Genomic DNA, 23,289 nt, shown 5'->3' with positions numbered 1-23,289 from the left:
CCGTCCAACGGAAGGCGTGATCAGACAAATCTCGTCTCGAAAAATGCCACCGGGACCGTCCGGGATCAAACCCAGGCCGACTGGGTGAGAGGCAATCACGCTTACCCCTACACTACGGTTCCCGGCTATGAGCTCAATAAAGAGGGTAATAATGAGACAGCTTAATATTCTGGACATATCATTAAATTAAGTCATTTCAATGAAAGGACATTGTAGTCCAACTTATACCCTTGTAAAAGGCGAAATCTGCAGATTAGGGTGCCCAGAATATGGGACTTTTTTTCAAAACCTCGCTCCACAAGCTGAATATTGTTCGTTGACCGATTTTAGGACTCTGGGCCAAATATGAGCAAAATCCGACATCATTTACCCATTGATACTCGGAGGTGAAGTTTGTATGGAAAAAATCGAAAAAATGTATGGAAAGCTCAAGTTTCTTACGGTTTGGTCTGCACGGTGCGCTACTTCCATCCAAATTTTCCCAAAAGTGAGATTCTTATTGAAAATTTAATGCTCTACAACTTTGTAGAACATACCAAAGCTGTAAAACTCGATCCTGAAAAGTTATTAGCGATTTAAAAAAGTCATTTTTGTATGAAAAACATTTTTTTCGCCAACTTTAGGCTCGGGTATCAATGGGTTAATCTCATCCAATTTCGCTCAAAATTTACACATATGCTTAAAATAACCCAAAAAACCGTTTCCCGCTTGTGGAGCAGGGGGTCATTTTTCTGGGCACCCTACTGCAGATATATATTTTTTTCCTTGAAATTTGCTTTGCCCCTTTGATTAGTTACAGGAATAGTGGAATAGGGAATACCCCCCGGGCTCCCGAGTGCCCCTGGAAGAGGTCGTATAAAGGGGCAAACCCCCTATCCCCTCGGACGAACCCTGGACGACGCTGAGAAATACAACCCATGACGACAACAAGGAAGATGACACGTGCCTGAGGACTAATCTGTCTAGTGAAATCCTAGTTTTGAAATCTTAGTTTTTAATGTAGTTTTTCATTTAGGTTATCAAATTTTATGTAAAGAACCAATGTTACATCGAAAGCAGTAATTTTAAAAGGTGGAAACCTTACACTGCTAGAAATAATAAACAAACTTTGATAGCTTGATGTGAGAGCGTGCAAACCCAATGCCACTCATATGGCAGAAGGGTATTTTGTAGACATATCTTTTCCCAAAACATAAGCTTGATTGGTTGATACCACGATTATATAGAACCATTTAATCATTGTCCCCCGTGACTCATTGATAACTACCAGGCTTAGTGAATTTTCACGTTAAAAAAATGCTATTTTCACGGGGACCCCAATTCTAATACACAAAATTTCACGGAGCGTGAAAAATGCTAAAATAACCTATTAAATCTTGCCTTAAACATCCGGAAAAAAAAATTGTACACTTAATTATATATTAAGCTTCTAAGCTAAGTGACTTGTAAAGCTGAAAATTTCCATTTTTCACGAGGACCATCTAACCAAATTACCAGATATTGTTGGAATTTCATATATAACTAATTAAAAAACTAAAATGTTCCAGCAAATGGCAGATTTCAAAGAATAACATTATATTATAAAGCCCAAATCATTTAGTCATAAATATACCCAGTTTGAATCCTCAATTAAATTTTGTTATTTCACGGAATTTACCTAACATATGGGTCTGGGGGTGAGATTAGGTCACCGACGGTACTTGAGATTTCAACCAATACACCGATAAAAACTCAACCCTACAATTGAAACAATAAACAATGAACCAATGAACGAATGTTATACATACATATATTCTATAAGCGAGTGATTGGTGGGTCCATCGGGCCATTCCGAGTAACAGACAACCCTATCCGGCATATGATAAGTAGTGAAGAAAAATAACATAGGGCACGAGATTATGATCCCTAAAATCCAAATGGCTGCGGCGATACAAAGTGTGCTTCGTTTGCCCATCCTAGGTCGCAGCGGATCCATAATAGCGATGTACCTGAAACAAAAATTTTTTTTTCTATAGTGAAACTTTTGGATGGTAAGGTAGATCCGTTTTTGAGTCCAGTACGACTTCGGATTTAAAAGTACCGTCAGTGGGGGTGACATTGGGTCTGGGGGTGAGATTGGGTCAAAGTTATTTTTTTACGGATTTTACCATTTCTCAGGTACCGTAAACCGGGGTGACTTTGATAGGATTTCAATTTGTTTTTAGCATATTTTCCAACAGGTAAGGTTTTTCTCAAGATTGTTATTTTTAAAACAGACTACACAAAGTCCATGCACTATTTCGGAATAAAAGTTTTTTCAATAATGTTTAAAAAAATAGTTACGTTAAAAATTCTTAGTTTTAATTCCGGGGTGACTTTGATAGTCATAGTTTTTCTTGTTAAAATCATATTTAAGATGTTCAAACTTTATTTGTACCCTAAATGTACCATCACTAAAGTAGCTGATATAGTTTTTAAGAAAAAAAACAATGTTTATATTTAGTTAACTAAATGTATAAGCTTTGAAATTGTTAAAAAGTCAAAATTTCGCCTAAAATTTGTTAAAACTGGTTTTGTTTATAAATTTATCGATTTATTTTGCATTTTTTACAGAATTTGAAGCACGAATCACAAGTTTTCACATTTTAGATAAAATTTATTTAACTGAAATTACTTATAAATTTGGAGAATTTTTTTAAATGGTGTTTCAAAAACACATATTATTTATTATTTACAAATTTATTTAACCTTCTCCTAGTGGAAAATTGTCCAAAGAATCCGAAAATGCATTCCGTTTTCCGATTAAAATCATGTTCATTGAGAAAATCATGACACTTTGAGAAGTTTAAAATAATGACTTTTCTTAACTATAGTTAACTAACTGTTTAAACTTGTTAAAATTTTATGAAAAGTTCTTCTTGAGATACTTTGAACACTTCTCTAGTTTCTAAACCATTCCTTACGTATTTTAATTGTACTCTTCATGTTTCGGAAAAAAATCGCAAACCTATCAAAGTCACCCCGGCTATCAAAGTTCAAAGTATCTTTTTACGGTACTTCTCAATGAAACTAAATTCTGTTAAAAGGGTTGTGCAAGGGACATCTTAAGATAACTTTGCTGAAAAAATCTCGTTCCTAGAACAAATCCTGTCATTTTAGCAGCTGTCTTAAATTGAGGTACGTTTTTGGCCAAAAATTACCTCTCGAAAAATCAACTTTTTGAATATTTTGTTGGAATTGATCAAAAAGTACCCAAATGTTTGAAAATCTCTACTTCAAACATTTTAGCATGTCAATACGATTCCCTCGAACAAGAAACACTGTTGGATGACTTGTTTTTACCATATCTTTGTATTTGAGCATCATTTTAGTTTCATTTGACCCAATGTAACCCCCTATAAGGGGTGAGATTGGGTCAATTTTCAAACAATTGCCATTTAAGGTAGAGTCCATCAAATTACACCATATTTTGGGAAAATGTTAGTAAACTATCTAAGAACAATTCTACGATAAAAGATTTTTGATGTTATTTAAATTGCGAGAGGTGTATCGTTTTTTGACCCATAGTCACACCTACTGACGGTATCGTTAAGTGACATTTTACTCACAAATAAAGTATTAAATAAATAAAAAAACACCTGGGACGTATTCACGTATTTTATGGAAAACCTCTTTCACATTCTTGTCTGCCACGATATGTTCTTGAAGCGAAGGCTGCGGAGTCGGGTCATATTCCAAACGACTCCGATTCCGGCTCCGGCTTTCAGCTCCAACCGACTCCGAATCTGACTCCAACTCCGGCCTGCCAACTCTAGCCGACTCCGACTCCGACTCCAGCTTTCAACAAATGGTTGGCTCCGACTCCACATATTTTTAAATATTTCAAAAGTTAGTTGACTATTATTTTTAAAACATTGATAAATAGAATTATTTAAATACTCTCTAAGTGTCATATTTTTCTGAAGGAAAATAAGTTCGAATCACAAAACGGAAAAAAAGTTTCTAGGTTAGGTTATTGAAACAGAAATTTTAAAATACCGTAAACTGGGGTCAATCGGGACACATGGGGCGAATTGGGACAGCAGTTTTAACCATGTTGGAGCACAATATTTTGATTTTTCTGGTTGGTTTCGATTGGAACAGACTCAGGCCAACAAAATGAGTACATCCATTTCCAAATTTAAAAGCTTTAAGTGCTCTAAAAACTGCTGTCCCTATTCAGACTGTAGTCCCGATTCACCCCAGAATACGGTATCTCTAGTTTTGAAAGCATTTTAAGACAGTTTTGTATGTAAATTTTGATTTATTTACTTAACCTCAAATTAACATTTAATTTAATCAAAGCTAATAAATTTAAATATTAAATTATTTTTTTAATCAATCATTAAAAGACACCTAGCCTAAATGATCGTTTAAACATAAAAATTTACTTGCTCACTTTAAGGCTGACATTTATAAGAAGCACAGTGACTAACAAAGTCACCGTGTTTTTAAATAACAATTTAAAAGAAACTATTTTTGAAAGCTCCATTGATTTTTTTTAAGACGTACATGGACATCATGCTAGAGATTATTATTACAAATCAATGTATATAACAATTTTCTTCGTGGAAAAGACGCTTAATGGGACCTTTCCAAGTATCCGTGACCTAGATAATATTTTACCTAGGATTTTTTTATTTGTTTAAATTTTAAAATTTTCTTTATATTTAAAAGAAGACGCGCGATACTTCTTTAATCTTCTCCTCAAACTAAGCTTTATGAATGATCGTTCCGTCATATTGACGTTGGATATACAGTATGAGAAAATTCTGACCGGTTGAATAATATGTTGATTTTGATTTTTTTAAAATAGTATTTGAAAAATAAATTGAAATCCTATCATTTTTCTACACTTGCACTTTTTGGTACTGAAATGTTGAGATTTCTTCAACGATAATTTGCAACGATATCAAAATAGATTGCCGGAGGATCAACATATGCAGATTTCAATAGAGAAATAGTTAACATTAAGATATAATTATCATATTCAAGGATTATTTCAAAATTAGTTCCACTTCCTCCGTGTACGCACGAGAGCAAGCAGCAGTGAAGTGCTCTGTGCTCTACCGTTTTTTTCGGAATTTTTCGCCGTAGTTGATTGTGATTACCCGCGAGTTTGCTTCTCCAGCATGCCGAAGGCCGGCCGTGGCCGTGGCAGTTCGAGTGCGAAAAACCCGCGAAGTTCGTCTATCGGCCGTGTGCAAAAAGGTAAACAAACCAACGCCGTGTCGGCCGCCATCGCGCAGGGGAGCGTGAGCGCAGATGGAATCGACAAAAAGTATCTACACCCCGGATACGTTCCGAGATCACCAGTGCGAACCTGTTCCGGTACTTCCGGTGCCACCACCAGTGGCACATCAACATCCGCCAACATCCCCATCAGGAACGAGTTCCAGATGCTGAGCGACGATGAAAACAACAACAGCAACACCGACGGTAGCACTACCGACGACGACGACGACGACGGGCGTGCACGGAAAAAAGTGTCGACACCAAAAAAAGAACAATTCTCCAAAGGAACGTAGACCACCTCCAATTTTTGTTTTGGACACGTTGGTGGACGATATTGACGAGTTGCTGGAAGGCCTCGGATATTGTCTTAAAATCGGTAAGTCGTCAGTGCAAGTCTACACTTTTGACGAAAAGAACTTCGACCTGGTTCTGGAGAAATTGAAGAGTAAAAACTTCAAGTTCTACACATTCGACCCCGTGCAGAAGACAGCCGTTAAGGTCGTCTTGCAGGGGTACCAAGACCGCCCGATCTCCGACCTCAAGAAGGACCTCTCGGGTGCTGGCATAACACCGCGTGACATAAAAGTCCTCTCGCGGAAGAACACAGTCACAGGTACACACACACTGTACCTGTTGTACTTCGACCGCAGCACCGTCAAGATTCAAGACCTGCGGCGAACTAAGGCGTTGGACGGGTTTTGGGTAAACTGGCGGTTCTACTCAAAGAACCCGTCGGACGCAGCCCAATGCCACCGTTGCCAGAAATTCGGCCACGGCTCGCGGAACTGCAACCTCCCGCCCCGCTTTGTGAAGTGCGGTGAATCACACCTCTCTGAGGCGTGTGCACTGCCGTGCAAAGCGGACTTGAGACAAGGCAGAGCAAACGAAGGCGCGCATCAAGTGCGCCAACTGTGGAGGTAACCTTACCAGCAACTACCGTGGATGCAGCGCACGGAAAAACTACCTCGAGGAGCAGGAAAGAGGAAAAAGAAAGCAAGAGCGTCCCACCCTCCTCAGCGAAGCACGAGCGTAACCGTGCCGGCAGCTGATCATCGTACGGTTCCAGCGGACAACTCAGCGATCCCTCCTGGATGGGGGCGATCGTTCGCCAGTGTGGTCGCTGCCGGTAGCGGCAATGCGGCCCAGCAAGAAGTTACCGGGGAAGATCTCTTTACCCTGCCAGAGTTCTTTGCTCTCGCAGGGGAGATGATGACGCGGTTTCGGACCTTCCGTAACAAAGCGGAGCAATTCCTGGCCCTTGGGGAGCTGATGATCAAGCACATCTATAAAGGATAAAAATCTGTGATCTAGTTCTAAGCTTTCTCTATTTCTATCCCCTTTCCCTTGCAATCTCAGTAAGTTTTTTTTTAATTTTTCTTACTCTTGGTGCCACCTTTATTTACAAGCAATAATTGTTCCAAAATGGATTATGATGTAACACACAGCTGAAAGGATCTCCAAAACTCTGTTATGTACCTCAAAAGCACTTATTGTATCTTGATTATTCACCAATAAAACCGAATTGAAATTGAAAATTGAAAAATTAGTTCCACCTTTTTTTTGGTACATAAATATAGGCAAAACGAAGCAGTCAAGAATCAATTAAATAGTTCTGACTAAAAGACCAATATTGTTTATTATTTTTAAAGTTATGATACAACATACTTGGGTAAGATGGGATTAACAGGTTATCATTTAGCGAAATTACACAATGAGAGCTTTCCAATCACAATAAATAACTTTAAAATTATAATGACATCTGATAAAAATAAAATGAGAAAATAGCAACGCAGTGCATGCGACTTAAAAAACAATCAAAAATATAAGACATTTTGTAAATTAAGCTGTTTAATATAAATACTGAACAATAAAAAAAATGTTGAATTTAAGACTCCGACTCCGGGTTATCAGAAATGTTCGGCTCCGACTCCGACTCCAGCTCTTAAAATTTAGCCGACTCCGTCTCCACCTTTGACGAGTTTTGACGACTCCGACTCCAACTCCAGGTACCCAAAAAGACCCGACTCCACCGACTCCGACTCCACAGCCCTGCTTGAACGGTTCTCAAAACGTTTGCCTAACTCCCTTCTGAATCTTGGAGGCAGAATGTTGTTAAACGATTCTAACGACGTTTTCTAACCCGGTTCAGATTCTCTTAGTCAAGAGTTCTTACGGCATGTTTAACAAACGTTCTCTATACAAGTATGACGTGCGCTGGTATAGTTAACAAAATTAAACCACACACATTTCTAACGGATTAAGGGATGTTCAACAACAGAAAAACGTGCGCTTTTTTCAGCGTTCTAGAGCAACTCTCTACCAAAACCGGAAATGGATTTTATTTTTATTTTTTTATTTGGCTCAAACTTTGTGGGGGCTTTCCCAATGACCAAAAAAAAAACGGAATCGACGTAACACCTTATAATGTGGCCCTCTTAAACCTTGCGGTTTCGTCAACGGATCCACAGGCGTGTATCGTTCTTTTTGCGACAAGACTCCGCCTCCCGGGTCTCCTAAGTGTGAAGGTATGGGCACGGGGAGAGGGCACCGAATACCTATATTTACACTTAGAATTTTTTGCGTCCGCCCCGGGATTCGAACCGGCAACCTCTGGATTGTGAGTCCAGTGCGCGGTCCGATTGATCCACACAGGCAGACACAGACAGTCCAATGACCAAAGAAGCTACTTTGTGTCATTGGTTCACCCATACAAGTCTCCATACAATTTTGGCAACTGTCCATACAAAAATGGTAGGTACGTAAATATTTAAACAGCTGTAACTTTTGAGAGAATTTTCTGATCAATTTGGTGTCTTCGGCAAAGTTTTAGGTATTGTTGTGGACTTTTGAGAAAAAATAGGTACATGGAAAAAAAATTGCCGATTTTTAATTAATTTTTTTTTCACAAAAGCTCAATTTCCCAAAATACGTATTTTTTTGATTTTCGAGATTTTTTATATGTTTTATGGGACAAATATCCGCAACTTTTGAGCTATAGAGAAGTATGGTCAAACAATCTGTCGCCGAGTTATGATTTTTTGAAAAATTAGTGATTTTTGGAAAAAATCGAAATTTTGAGCATAAGCATGAGAGACCACCCATGGTTGTCCTTCTCCGTTGCTGAACAGGACCGTAATATCCTATCAGCATAACCGATTACACGCTTCAACAATCTAGTAATGTTTCCCTTATCAACAGCATGTATGAATGGGCAGAAAAGATAAAACATCAAGATCATCAAAACTAGAGCTGGTGCGAATAGGCGACAGTCGTTGGCCACCAACGGCGCCCACCATGTCAGTTTGTAAATCTCGAGGGGACGGGACGAGAATGTTAGTATGCACAGGTTGCTACCAAGGGTAGGTTCTATACGATATCCACACCCCCACGTGTGCCGGAAAAACTACTTCTACATGGGATTATGTTAGTAGGAAAGGGTTATGGTCAGGATTCATCATAGAAGACCCAAGAATCAATACGTTTTGTTTATAGGGTGATGTATTATTCTCAAGGCAAGCAATCGGATGCTGCTGTTGAGACAATTCCCGTTTATCTGCTAACAATTTATACGAAAATGGTTTAATCTTAGACAGCCGGGTGTGGAAAGATAAACCCACAAATATACATAAACTCAGAGCCGTACCTTGGGTCTACGGCGCCCTTGGCGAAACATCAATTTGGCGCCCCTCCCAAATTAACAAGCATTTTGATAAATTGATATTGATTTTTAATTATTGCTTCAATATGAGTTTTGATTTTATAATTGCAATTGGAGACCTAAATATGATAAAATTCAGAAACACTGTTATTGTATGTTTTATTGTTCATATAATATGAGATAGGTTGAATTGAAAATTTATTACAGGAGTTAATTTGGCTGAATATTTTCTCAAATTTCATAAAATCGATAATGACAGCAGTTTTTTTTAAATTTATTTCTCAGATAAATGCACGGAATTAAATGCTCAATCATAATAAATTTTGCTATAACTTGTTAGCAAATTTTATATTTTTAAGCCTGCATAATTTGATCTGATCTAGTCTTAATTTGATTGTAAAAGCAAAGAACTTTCCAGGATTCGAAAAATAATTAGCTGACTTGGCTTTGGATTTCATTTCGATAATTACAACGAAAAAAATTTAAAAAAATATAATTCGATGACCGTGTGCTATCTTGTTCTATCTAGATGGGAATCCCAGCATGCTTAGCTCAATAGAGCACACCGGCATCGAAGTATAATTTTTCAACATGCAGCGGCAAAACAAAATTTCGTCAAAAACAGTTTAAAAATTTAAATTACCGGCCACGGTTTCAACATTTCTATGAAAAAGTGTTTTTAAATGCATTAGTAGCACATTTGTTCGCCAAGAGATTTCCGAACTGGTTGTTGAACTCATTTACTATGTTTTCCGAACGTCCCCGAGAACTCTTGAACGCTGGAAAAAGCGCACGTTTTTCTTTTGTTGAACATCTCTTCATCCGTTAGAAAAGTCCGTGTTTCGAGCTAGTTTTGCAGGTGCAAGTCATACTTGCATAGAGAACGTTTTTTGAACATGTCATAAGAACTCATGACCATAAGATACTGAACCGGGTAAGGTAAACGTCGTTAGAACCGTTATATAGGGCAGTTTGCTAAACATATGATAACATATATGAAATGAATCATCATGTCTGCAAATGTCATTTTGCTTTTCGAGTTCTACAAGCATGTTTTATTTAAGTCAGAATAAACTTCAAAATGAACTATTCTTAATCCGTTGCTAGAGTTGGCATTTGTGTTACACAACCATGTTGAATAATGGTTTTTTGATCAAAATGTGAAAAATTGACCAAATTTTCTGACACTTGTTCAATAATTAACGTATAAAAACGCTAGTGAAGCAATTGATCAACAAAAACAATAAAAAGCGATGTTTTACTTGCTACTTGGGCCGTTCAGTTGTTTTGCAATCATAAGTTTCCAAAATTTCTAAGTATCGACGAATTTTATGTTTTGTTAGAAAAAAGTAAAAAAATATAAAGATGAGAAATTTTTATTAATTTTGAGTGATTTGCCCACACGATTTTTGAGAATATATTAATCTTCTCATTGAAAAGTGCCGGCGACAAAATTGGGCGAAAAGTTCACCGCCCGGAGATCGCGAGTTGGCGCGAGCGAATGAACACCGCGAAAAAAGATTCGGGGTGCATTGGGGTTAAATGGTCATTTCGTCATTCGGTTTAATCAAAAAATAATTATGTTTTCGTAAATATCGCTACTTTGATGCGATGTAATTCATTTTTACAGTAAATTATGCATTGTTACATCAAATTTGACCTTTCAAACGCACTAGAATGGCCAAATTTTAAAACATCAATGTTTGCCAATTTGACCGTTTTACCCCAATTCCCTTGTAGAACAAAAGAAAAGTTCATCCGCGGTCTGTCAGCAGCGCGCTGTTTTGTTTGCTGGATCAACATTTGGAAATGTCGAACGTTGAAGGAAATCGCTCAAAAAATGGAAATTAACCGATTTCAAATGTTATGGCCGCAAATGAAAGGTGAAGGTGGCTAATTTTTTATTCCGATCTGTAAAACTAGTTCTAGCGAGGGTTCTGGGCACTGCGGCAATCGTTTTTACCGGTGGGTTGCTTCCGGTTGCATTTGATTTGAGGAAAAGGTTTTTCAATCCACCAGGGGCTTATTCGGTAATCCGAAACTTCCGGTAAGTTTCATATTTGCAGTGTTTAGCATGAAAAACAAACTTAGACCAATCTTTCAAGTGTGCGCTCTTTTTGAGGAGGGGGCGCAAACCGAAGAAGAGCGCAACTTTACAATTAAACGAAACATTTATATAAGGGGTCATCCACAAAACACTGATAATGGGCCATCCTCAAATCTGGGTATCCAAGAACTCCCGGATGTCATGGCCTAGATAGCTACCTGATCAACGGAGGTCTCGACGGAGGTCTATATGGGTGAATTTACCATCGGTATACACTGTATACACTGGTTGGTCACTTTTTCGTTTGACACTTTTTTAGTTTGTACCCCGTTGGTTGGTCAAAGTCAAACTAAAAAGTGACGAACTGTCACTTTTTACACGGCGCTCACGCACACTATCAAAACACACGATTGGTAGTGTGCGTGAACTCCGTGTAAAAGGGGTGTCAAACTAAAAAGTGACCCCGTTCGTCTGTTAACAGTTGGTGTCAAACCATCGGGGTTTGAGTGTAGCTTCAGTGAACAACGATGGACACACTGGGGTACGTTGGATTGTTATAAGTCTTCTAAGAACTCCTTGAAGTTATGACCTGGATATCAACCAGATCAACGGAGGTCTATATGGGTGAATTAACCATCGGTATAGCTTCAGGTTGCTTCAGTGAACCACGATGGATACCCTTCGCCATGTTGGATTATTATGGGTCCTCCAAAAACTCCCGGGAGTTATGACCTGATGATCCAAGGCTGTATATCATAGGTACTCACGATCTTGCTTTGCATTAGTGTGAGTGCATGAATCCGTGCCACTAAAACCAAAACAACAATCGAACAATGGACCGTGCCAGGAAAAGCAAAACATAAACAATGTCAGTGGCAGTGGAGTGAGAGAGTCAGAGATAACGATTTTGACAACCGCACTACTACACACTCGCGAGTACCTTAGGTAGAAAGCCATGCTGATGATCTACCTAATCAACGGGGGTCTATATGGGTGTATTAACCATTGTAACTATAATCTTTTTTAGACTAAAAAAAGTTTTTAATTCAAACCTGGTCATAACTTAAAACTTTGCCAATGTTTGGTATTCAGAAAATCTTATCTCAAGATACAGATTTGCGAAAACATTCTCAGCACTTGTGTATAGACAGACACCATTTTGTATGTTGCAGTTGAGTCTTTTTACTGGACGGACGCGTTTTTAATTCGCTCTACACCTTAAATTTTTATTTACCTTCACTGACCCAGTCCACAAACGTAAACGTAAACATATTTATTTTTTTTTGTCGCGCGTCGCGTGTGCCCTTATTAACAAACGTAAGCAAAATGCAGTGCTATGTGCCGTCGTGCTCTTCACCTTTCGACCAACAATACCTCTGGAACTGCTCGGGGATCTGTAACCGAAGTTTTCACGCGGCCTGTATTGGGGTCAAGCGTGGCTCCGAAGACGACTTGCAACTACATGTACTTCCAATATGCAGCCTTTGTCGAAATAACCTACATATGGAAATCGACATTAGGAAAATAATGCAGCATCATTTAGAAGGCAGTCATATGATCTTGACTCACATCAAGACAAATGACAAGACAAACCAAGAAGCCCTTAATGAATTGCATAATAAAATCATAGGCCTGCAGGAAGAAATTAAGAAATCTGCAGAAATCGCAAGTCGAATACATACGGCAGTATTAACACAGGCACCGGCAATGGACTTCCCTTAAACGAAGTCAGAAAAGCATTTGAAGACACCACCTCGGACCAGAATCAAAAACTCGCTGAATCATTCTGCCGTATCCAGGAAATTACGTCATCCCACCGGGATGACATAATTTAAACAATTGCCTCAGCAGAAAAATGCCCCTCGGACATAATTCTAGCAGTCCACGATGAAGTGAGGGCCCTCACACAACAATCACAACAACAATCACAACAACATCATCAGCAACGCCGGCAACAGCAACACCAGCAGCAACAACATTCACATCAACATCTTCGTCGGCAACAGCACCAGACCAACTGCAACTCTGACGCAGGCCGAAACCCAAGTACGCCACATTTTAACTTAAAGGACAATCAACTCGACCAGGACAATGCAAGTAGCAGCAACTTTTCCACTCATTCGTCAACCAAATTGTCCGACAAGGAACTTCTAGACCAGGCAAGGGTCGAATTTTCTGGCCAACCTCCAACTACATCGAATTCAAACTTTATCAACTTCCGAAAAGGAAACCATCAACCCTTACCGGAAGGAAAAACGCCAATCGTCCCACCTCTGAATGCCACTACGCCGCAGCCAGCAGAAACGTCATCACAAACTCCTGAAGTAACAGACAGTATGTTCTGTCTGGACCCAATGAAGCCGCCCATAGTACGCCTAACTGAACAGTCTGCAGTCGGCGATGGCCGTTTCCTGCTGGCCAGACTCCGCGAAATTAAAGTCTATGACAATCTCAGACTATACTTGGCGTATCTGAAGGACCAAAAACCGGACGTCTGCATAGACGGAATAACAGTAACCAGCATGCATGTCTTTTTTGCATCCAATGGCCTGCCTTCTGAACCTGAACATCTTATGAACATCTTCATGGAATACAACTCAACAATTGGAATTTCACCTAAGCAAACCCTCACCGACCTGAAACCTACAGGAAATATGTAACAAACAAAAGACTTCAATACCTGCAGCACTCGCGCGAAACCGCCAACAAATTCTACCTGCCGACTACATCGCCGAATTTTTACAAGCATTGACGCCTTCTAACACGGAAGAAGAAATGACACCCTCGCAAGGGGCAGTAAGTACTATTAATAATTTAAGTATGTCTCCAAAAATTTCTTCAACGGAACAACAGAATGCGAATGAAATTCTAATTTATTGTCAGAATTTCAATCGCATGAAAAGCCCAGGCAAAATGAAGGAAATTTCTTTAAACATTCTCTCACATTCTTTCGACATTATTCTTGGAACTGAAACTAACTGGGACGAAAGCGTCCACCCTGAAGAAATTTTTGGAAACAATTATTTTGTATTCCTAGGCAATAGAAATTAAAATCTAAGTCAGAAAAAGTCAGGAGGCGGCGTCCTCTTAGCCATAAATGCCAGACTTAATCCAAAAGAAATTGTAACTGAAAAACATTTTCAATTTGAACAAGTCTGGGCCAAAGCCAAGTGCACATTTTTGCATCAGTATACTTTCCGCCGGACCATGCAAATAAACAGTCGTATGAACTATTCTTTAAAACAGTAGAAATCATAACATCAAAAATGGAACCGGAAGTAAAACTTCACATTTATGGCGACTTTAATCAAAGCAAAGTCGAATTTATATCTGACCAAGAAAATAAAGCAATTCTTCTCCCAGTCATTGGGGAAAATGAAACATTGCATTTTCTCTTTGACAATATTGCAAATTATGGACTTTTCCAAATCAATCATGTAAAAACCAAAGAAATTCATTTTTAGACCTTTTATTCACTAACTGTATTGAAGACTTTCATGTACAAGAATCTGTAACCCCCCTTTGGAAGAATGAAGTCTTCCATATAGCAATTGAATATTCTATTTATGTCCATAAAAACACTTTGCCCATTGACTGGGAATATGAAGAAGTCCTGGAATACAATAAAACAAACTTTGTAGAAGCCAAACGTAAACTACTTGCAATTGACTGGCAAAATTTATTTAATAATGAAGGAAATGTCGACGAATTAGTAGGAAAATTCTATACGGAAATTAACACTATAACATCTGAAACCGTACCTACTAGAAGAAGACAACGTAATAACACAGGCAATAAATACCCAGTGTGGTTCACTCCACAACTAAGAAATTTAAAAAATAGAAAACAAAAAGCCTACAAACTATACAGAAACAATACAAATGACACAAATCTTCTGAATTATCTGAATATTTCCGACCATTTTTTTTTCGGCACTCAATTCTGCCAACGAAGAATATAATAGTAAAGTCGAATCTGAAGTCAAATCATGCCCGAAAAATTTCTTTAATTACGTAAAATCCAAATCCAAAAGTAGTAACTTCCCATCGCAAATGCAACTGGACGAAAATGTAGGCAGTAACTCAAAAGAAATTTGCAATCTTTTTTCAAAATTTTTCAAAGAAGTATACACCTCATTTTCCGAAGAAGACCGCGACTGCGACTATTTTTCATATATACCAGAATTTCCAAATGACGTCTCAGTCAATTCTTTGTCAGAAACGGAAGTACGCCAGGCATTGAAGGACTTAGACTCATCAAAAGGACCAGGACCCGACGGAATAGCACCTGCATTCCTAAAGAACCTTGCAGAAGAATTGACATTTCCACTGCATTATCTCTTCAACATGTCAATAAATACTGGAAAATTCCCACAAACATGGAAAAAGTCTTTTTTGGTGCCTATTTTCAAATCAGGCCCAAAATCAGACATACGTAATTATCGCGGAATTGCCCTTTTGTCTTGCATTCCAAAACTTTTCGAATCTATTATAAATGAAAAAATCTTTCAGCAAGTAAAAACCGCATCACATGTAAACAGAACGGCTTTTTAAAGGCCGCTCTACTAGCACCAACCTTTTAGAATTTGTAAATTTTACACTGAATGCAATGCATAATCGCAATTTCGTAGAAGCAATTTACACAGACTTTAGTAAGGCATTTGACAGAATCAACATACCATTATTAATCTTCAAACTGCAGAAAATTGGAATTCAACCGAATCTTTTGGAATGGCTTAAGTCATATTTGACTAAGCGCGAACAAATTGTTCGCTTCCAAAATGTACTATCGGAATCAATTCACGTCACCTCTGGGGTTCCGCAAGGATCCCATCTAGGACCTCTTCTTTTCATCTTGTATGTAAACGACATTTCCTTCATTCTTAAAAAAATTAACGTACTTGTATATGCAGACGACATGAAATTGTATATGGAAATAGGAAATGCCAACGACGATCATGTATTCCAAAACGAAATTAATCTTTTCTACACATGGTGTAGTAAAAGCCTACTCCAATTGAATGTAAAGAAATGTAATTCCATTGCCTTCAGCAGAAAACATGAAACACCAAACATAACAGTATTATTAGGAAACCAACCAGTAGAAAAATGCAAAGTAGTACGTGATCTAGGTGTCATCCTAGACTCACAACTAACTTTGTAGAACACTATAACACAATAATAAACAAGGCAAAAGTACATTAGGCTTTATAAAGCGCTTTGCATTCAACTTCCAGGACCCGTATACTATTAAATTACTCTATATAACGTATGTCAGGCCACTCTTGGAATACTGTAGTATCGTCTGGAATCCATACTATGCCGTACACCAAGCACGTATTGAATCTGTCCAAAAACAATTCTTACTGTACGCACTACGTAAACTTAACTGGACTGCATTTCCTCTCCCATCGTATGAAGCACGCTGCATGCTCATAAACATACAATCATTACAAGAACGTCGTAAATTTGCCATGCTCTCTTTCATCAACGACATTATTTCTCAACGCATACAGTCAGCAGCATTATTGTCAGAAATACGCAATAGTATTCATGAACCAAGCCGTACTCTTAGACATTCACCACTTTTAGAATAACTGCATACACGACAAATTATTTAAAAATTCGCCATTAAATCAAATGATGCGCTTTTATAATGAAAATTCACAGTACATACATTTCGACATGTCTAAACCGGAACTACGAAAAAATCTATACAATAGAAATAATATCTAGTATGTAAGAAAATTGTAAGTAGTCTACATAAGCTTGACGAATAAACAATAAACATTTGAATATGAAGAATATGAGGCAATAGTGCACAATAACTATTTTGGTCATAAAAAAACATCAATGGACAAGGTTTCATACAAATCTGAAAATGCAATCAAAAGTCGATTTGCAATAACGAAAGGAATTAAATACTTTGTTGAATCCGAATTAACGCCTCATTTTTCTGTTTGTTTGTTGTTGTGCAGGTTTGGTTTCAAATATTTCGTTTGATATGTTTCACACTAGCGTGCCCAGCTCTTTGAGGAAGGTGGGGAAATAATATGGACGTTTTGAAAAATACGTCATTTGACCAAATTTAGAACAAATTTCTGAGGATGGTGGGGCAGTTGCCCCATGTTGCCCCACCCTGTGCACGCTAGTGATGTTTCAATTGGGCCCAATTGGTGAAGCTTACATTTGTGATATTATTGTTCACTACGATAAAGCTTATTTTTCTGAGTACAATGACACTTTGTACGACCGAGAAGGATTTAAAATCAATTTAAAAAAATCACAGCTAGTTCTAAGCGGACCTTAGTTGATTCATCAAAAAAATGTTGTCCTGTCCTATTTTTTGCATTTAAATGAAAAAAAAAATGATCAAAAATGGGGTTTAATCTGTTTTTTACCAGTGAACATAACAATTGATTCAGGGCTTTAGGACCATATTGTCTATATGGGTGAATTGATCATCGGTGTGGCTTCAGGTAGCTTCAGTGAACAACGATAGGTACGTTATTATCGATCATCCAAGAATTCCAGGAAGTGATGACCTGATGATCTACCTGATCAACGCGAAACTATATGGGTATACAGTCGACTCTCTGGTTGTCAATATCCAAGGGACCGTCGAGGAAGAGAATCATCATTTTACAGAACGATGCAAAATGAAGACTCGATTGAAAATAAGTTTTTCTTGATACCCAGCTATGGGAGAGAATCATGGCAACGTCCAGAAAACAAAAACAAAGAAATGTCAAACACCCTTCAAAGCTTCGTTTCTCAAAGAAACATGTCTATGTAAGCCATGAGAAAGTGAAATTATTGACAACCGGAATAGATGTAGAAGCAAATAGAATCCAAGGGACCATTGAGGAAGAGATCCTTCAAGCAAGAGAAAATATCGAGGAATAAAGACAATCGAAGTATGCAGTTTGAAGGGACTGAAGAATTCATCGGTACATGGAGCAATATTGATATCGAGAAGATCAACAGCCAGAGAGTCGACTGTATCAACCATCGGTATCGCTTCAAGAAGCTTCAGTGGACCATGATGGACACTTTGCACCATGCTGGATTGTTATGGGTTTCCCAGGAACTCTCGGAAGTCAGGTAAATCATCAGGTCATAACTCCCGGGAGTTCCTGGAGGACCCATAATAATCCAACATGGCGAAGGGTATCCATCGTGGTTCACTAAAGCTATCTGAAGCTATACCGATGGTTAATTCACCCATATAGACCTCCGTTGATCAGGTAGCTATCTAGGCCATGACATCCGGGAGTTCTTGGATACCCAGATTTGAGGATGGCCCATTATCTGTGTTTTGTGGATGACCCCTTATATAAATGTTTCGTTTAATTGTAAATAAAATTAAAAAAGAAAATCCCATTTTATGCCAAAACCCTGCAATAACGCTCCTTAGATTTGCGCTCAAACCCTGAAATAACGCTCCCCCGAGTTGCGCTCTTCTTCGGTTTGCGCCCTCTCCTCAAAAAGAGCGCACACTTGAAAGATTGGTCTAAGTTTGTTTTTCATGCTAAACACTGCAAATATGAAACTTACCGGAAGTTTCGGATTACCAAAACTGTTGCCCCCGAATAAGCCCCTGGTGGATTGAAAAACCTTTTCCTCAAATCAAATGCAACCGGAAGCAACCCGCCGGTAAAATCGATTGCCGCAGTGCCCAGAACCCTCGCCAGAACTAGTTTTACAGATCGGAATCAAAAATTAGCCACCCTTACCTTTCATTTACGGCCATAACATTTGAAATCGGTTAATTTTCATTTTTTGAGCGATTTCCTTCAACGTTCGACATTTCCCAATGTTGATCCAGCTAACATAACAGCGCGCTGCTGACAGACCGCGGATGAACCTTTCTTTTGTTCGACAAGGGGAATTGGGGGTAAAACGGTCAAATTGGCAAACATTGATGTTTTAAAATTTGGCCATTCTAGTGCGTTTGAAAGGTCAAATTTGATGTAACAATGCATAATTTACTGTAAAAATGAATTACATCGCATCAAAGTAGCGATATTTACGAAAACATAATTATTTTTTGATTAAACCGAATGACGAAATGACCATTTAACCCCAATGCACCCCCGAATCTTTTTTCGCGGTGTTCATTCGCTCGCGCCAACTCGCGATCTCCGGGCGGTGAACTTTTCGCCCAATTTTGTCGCCGGCACTTTTCAATGAGAAGATTAATAATATAAAATACTAGAATATTTTGTGCGAATTATTGTTTCAATATTTTTAAAAGACGTTCTCGTAAAGAGATTTTTTTAAATTTCACGTTGTTGCAATATTATATTGGTATAGTAATTGTCCTAAACTGAGATGAGGAATACTTTTAGAAACTGTTTAATTCAAAGAAAGATTTTGGTTTTGAGCAAATAATTCAACTGAAGAAAGAACATCACCTTTCTTCAATATTTGATTTGCTTTTATTATTTCAGTGTTTTAAAGAATTGGGACATGAATCCTTTTTATGTTTATAAATAGATTTTTTTAGAAGTAGATTATGTTAAAGTCAATGTTACTTTTGCCAACAAAAAGTTGTTTATATTACATTGAAAAACTGATGATCTATGTAACTTGCAATATCAAATAAATGAAATTTTATTTAAGTATTTAATAAATCTCTTCAAATATTTTTTACATTTAAGAATATTGTTGACTTTCAGTACACAGAAAAACATGATGGTAATATTCATCAGGGAATGGTGACAGATTTTGTGGCAAAATAAATGATTAGTTTTATCACAGAAAATGATGAATTTTCATCAGTTTTTAATGAATATTCATCAGGTTCACATTTTTAAACATTTTTTATGCAATATAATTCAAAAAAAGAGGTGTATTTTCAAAATAACAAATTTTCAACGTTACAAAATTCAACTTTTTTTCTGTGTACATCATTTTAATAACTGATTGATTGAAAGTTATTAACAAAACTTTCAAAAAATAGATAAGACTGGTGTCCCTTAAAAAATACACATTGTAACTGAGTTTTGTGGAATTAATAAAAAATGAATATTAATGGGAAAAACTCAATATATAAATAGATTCAATTTAAATATCAATGTTGATAATTAATTCAATTTATACGATACGATTTCATACGATTTTTTTGAGTTCAGGTACTACAAGCTTAAAAATGGTTATATGGGTTGAACTCAAAAAATCGTATGAAAAGTGAGATATTGAACTCAGAAAATCATGTTTTTTGGTAAGGGTGTACTCAGTTCAGATAGTGCGATGCACTTTTGCTTAAAAAATAAGCCCTTTTAAGTTTTCTGTCGAAAGAAACCATCTGAAAATAAAAATGTATCATGGGAAGTTGCGAAATATGGATTTCTTCACAAATCACAACTTTTCATGATACATTTATGATTCTGGATGACATTTTTACGAACAGTTTTTTTCAGGCAAAAACCTGAACCTGTCTTGATTTTTTATGTTTCTGGATGATATTTTTTCGCACCCTTTTTTTCAGGAAAAGGCAGAATTGGCCATGATTATTTCATGTTCCTGGATGATATTTTTCTGTACCATGACATGATATTTTTAAGTTCAAAATGACAACTTGGTTTGATATTTTTATGATGTTTCGTAGAGTAACTCATGTTACATTTTATGTTTCTACATCTCTTAACCCGATCAGAAAATTACATCTTACGGTAAACTTGTCATGTTGCCAAAAACATGAAGATGACATGTTTCCAGAACGCTTGACTTAAGAGATGTAAAAACATAAAATGTAACATGAGTTACTCTACGAAACATCAAAAAAATATCAAACCAAGTTGTCATTTTGAACTTAAAAATATCATGTCATGGTACCGAAAAATATCATCCAGGAACATGAAATAATCATGGCCAATTCTGCTTTTTCCTGAAAAATTGTGCGAAAAAATATCATCCAGAAACATAAAAAATCAAGACAGGTTCAGGTTTTTGCCTGAAAAAAACTGTTCGTAAAAATGTCATCCAGAATCATTTATGTATCATGAAAAGTTGTGATTTGTGAAGAAATCTTACATATCCATATTTCGCAACTTCCCATGATACATTTTTATTTTCAGATGGTATCTTTCGACAGAAAACTTAAAAGGGCTTATTTTTTAAGCAAAAGTGCATCGCACTATCTGAACTGAGTACACCCTTACCAAAAAACATGATTTTCTGAGTTAAATATCTCACTTTTCATACGATTTTTTGAGTTCAACCCACATAACCATTTTTATGCTTGTAGTACCTGAACTCAAAAAAATCGAATGAAAAGTGGGATATTGAACTCAGAAAATCATGATTTTTAGTAAGGGTGTAAGCCCAATACACTGTTTACAAAAATAGTCAGAAACAGTTTTTTTAATGTCGAAATCTGTCATCTGAAAACATAACAGAACTATGAAAACAAGTGAAAGATTGGCGTTTTTTTCTGAAAATATATAAATGTACTAGAGTCTAACTTATTTATATAAAATTGATTGATTTGTTTGATTTGGGGTTAACATTAATAAGTATGGGTACCATAAACCAGATGACTTTGATTGAAGGTGATTTTGCAAAACGAAAGTATGAATGAATACGAATGAAAAAAGCGTTTATCATACAGCTGGTGTAATCGTCTATTTGAAATGCAAAATTGCATATTTTTTAGATTCCTTTTTATTTTTGCCAATCAATTATTCTAGATTACTTTTTCAAAACCACCAATGCGCCATGGAATTCCTTTGTACATAGGATCATCTTAAAAAGTAAGCGAGAATTAAAATTTGCAAGAAGTTTTTCTAAATGGTAGTTTTAAAGGGTAATATCTCAAAAAATAAACCCCTGACCCATTATCTTAAAAAAAACCAAACGGAAATTGACATGTTTTGAATATCCAATTGGTAAAAAGTGATATGTTCACATAACAATATTTTTTAACATACCTTGTAAATGATCTCTAAATCCATCCAATATGATGAATACAATGATGTGATGATGGTTGTCCAGAAATTGCTGTCCTGTGAAAGAGAAGAGAACACAAAGCATCGATTCCCAAATGAAAATCCAAATCATTTTTGTAAAGATACTCCGCCTATAGAATAATTATTAAATGTAACTACTACAAAATGAATGCAAACAATACTTATCTGAATAAAAACGAAAATTCCGTTGTCGAAATGACCGGATTTGTCCAATGCAAATAATGGCTACCGAAACGATGGTGGCCCCAAAATCTTCCGGTGGAAGATGGTGCTGCTAAATAGGTAGGACCCGCCCCGCTGGAGACAGTTACAAAAAGCAGCTGTTTTTTAGATTGCACCTTTTTGCCTCCTCCTCCTTCAGGTGCTGAAAAAAAAATTGAACCGGGATTTTGACGGAGGGGACAAGCTGCAGCAGAACAAAAACTTTGGAGGCTGAGATAAATAAATAATACCTTGCGACTGCAAAGCTCCTCTTCCGCGAGATGCATCTGTCAACAGGCAAAAGTAGCACCGTCTGCCACAGGAAGAATCTGGAGATTGTAGAGCTTCCGTAGAGCTGAATGATGGTGACCATACCGGCAACGAGGATTTCTCTTCTAACTTCTTCTGTGACAGGTGCAAAAGACGATCGCGAAAAAACCTCCTCCAAATTCTATTGCAAACCACATCCCCCACATAAACAAACTAAAACACACGCAATCACCGACATAAAACACATAAACAAAAACAGCACAGCCTGTCGGGTCCACTCCGCACCGAATTGAAGCCTCAGTTTCCATCGGTGGCCCACTCTGGCGGTGGTGAATCGTCTTAGTTTTCCTTCTTCTAATGCTCCAAAATGGTAACGCAAAAACACACAAGATTCTCGCTACAAATCGTTCTTTTCCGCGGTAAAACGACAACCTCCACTTTCCCCTCACTCACTACACATAAACAAGCACAAATACATACGACTATCGACACATAATGCAACAAAAATGCACTTTTTCCCGATTTACGAAACAAAAAACACAGCACCGGTTTGTTTTGATTCCTGTTTTGACATTTCGCCGTGTGTGCGAGCGTAAGCAGCAAGTGGTAGAAAAGCGAAAAGAGAGACAGAGAGCGTCAGTGTCTTGCGAACCTTCGTGGTGAACGGACACTAGAGCTGCGGTATTTTTTACTACCTAAGCTCAGAGTTATTTCAAAACAAAATTCACAGTCTTTTTAAAGACTACCTGAGTTATTTTCCAAAATTCTAAACAGTCTTTTCAAGACTAACACCACCTGAAATTTTGTTGTATTTTACAAACGAAGCCATCTTTTAAGAGAACTTTGCTTGCAAAATGCGTCAAAACAAAGGTAAACGCAAATCTTCTG

At 37.4% G+C, this 23,289-nt stretch overlaps 1 protein-coding gene across 4 annotated transcripts in view; it reads right to left on the bottom strand.

Moving 5' to 3' along the window:
- The window catches only part of LOC119765323 (tachykinin-like peptides receptor 99D), a 265,090-nt gene extending 248,807 nt beyond the window's left edge, over nucleotides 1-16,283 (bottom strand). For 3 of the 4 annotated variants that reach the window (XM_038248961.1, XM_038248962.1, XM_038248964.1), the window contains exons 1-2: nucleotides 16,224-16,283; nucleotides 1,788-1,990 (exon numbers count right to left, since the gene is read on the bottom strand). In XM_038248961.1, the coding sequence (XP_038104889.1) occupies nucleotides 1,788-1,975 (188 nt within the window). In that variant the 5' untranslated portion in view covers nucleotides 1,976-1,990; nucleotides 16,224-16,283. Of the gene's footprint in view, nucleotides 1-1,657; nucleotides 1,738-1,787; nucleotides 1,991-16,223 lie in introns of those variants that run through there. The other variant, XM_038248963.1, reaches the window with a different exon arrangement.
- Between the last annotated feature and the right edge of the window lie 7,006 nt (nucleotides 16,284-23,289).

This window comes from Culex quinquefasciatus, chromosome 1 (assembly GCF_015732765.1).
Source record: "Culex quinquefasciatus strain JHB chromosome 1, VPISU_Cqui_1.0_pri_paternal, whole genome shotgun sequence".
NCBI classification, from domain to species: Eukaryota; Metazoa; Arthropoda; class Insecta; order Diptera; family Culicidae; genus Culex; species Culex quinquefasciatus.
This window is presented reverse-complemented; position numbering and strand designations above follow the sequence as displayed.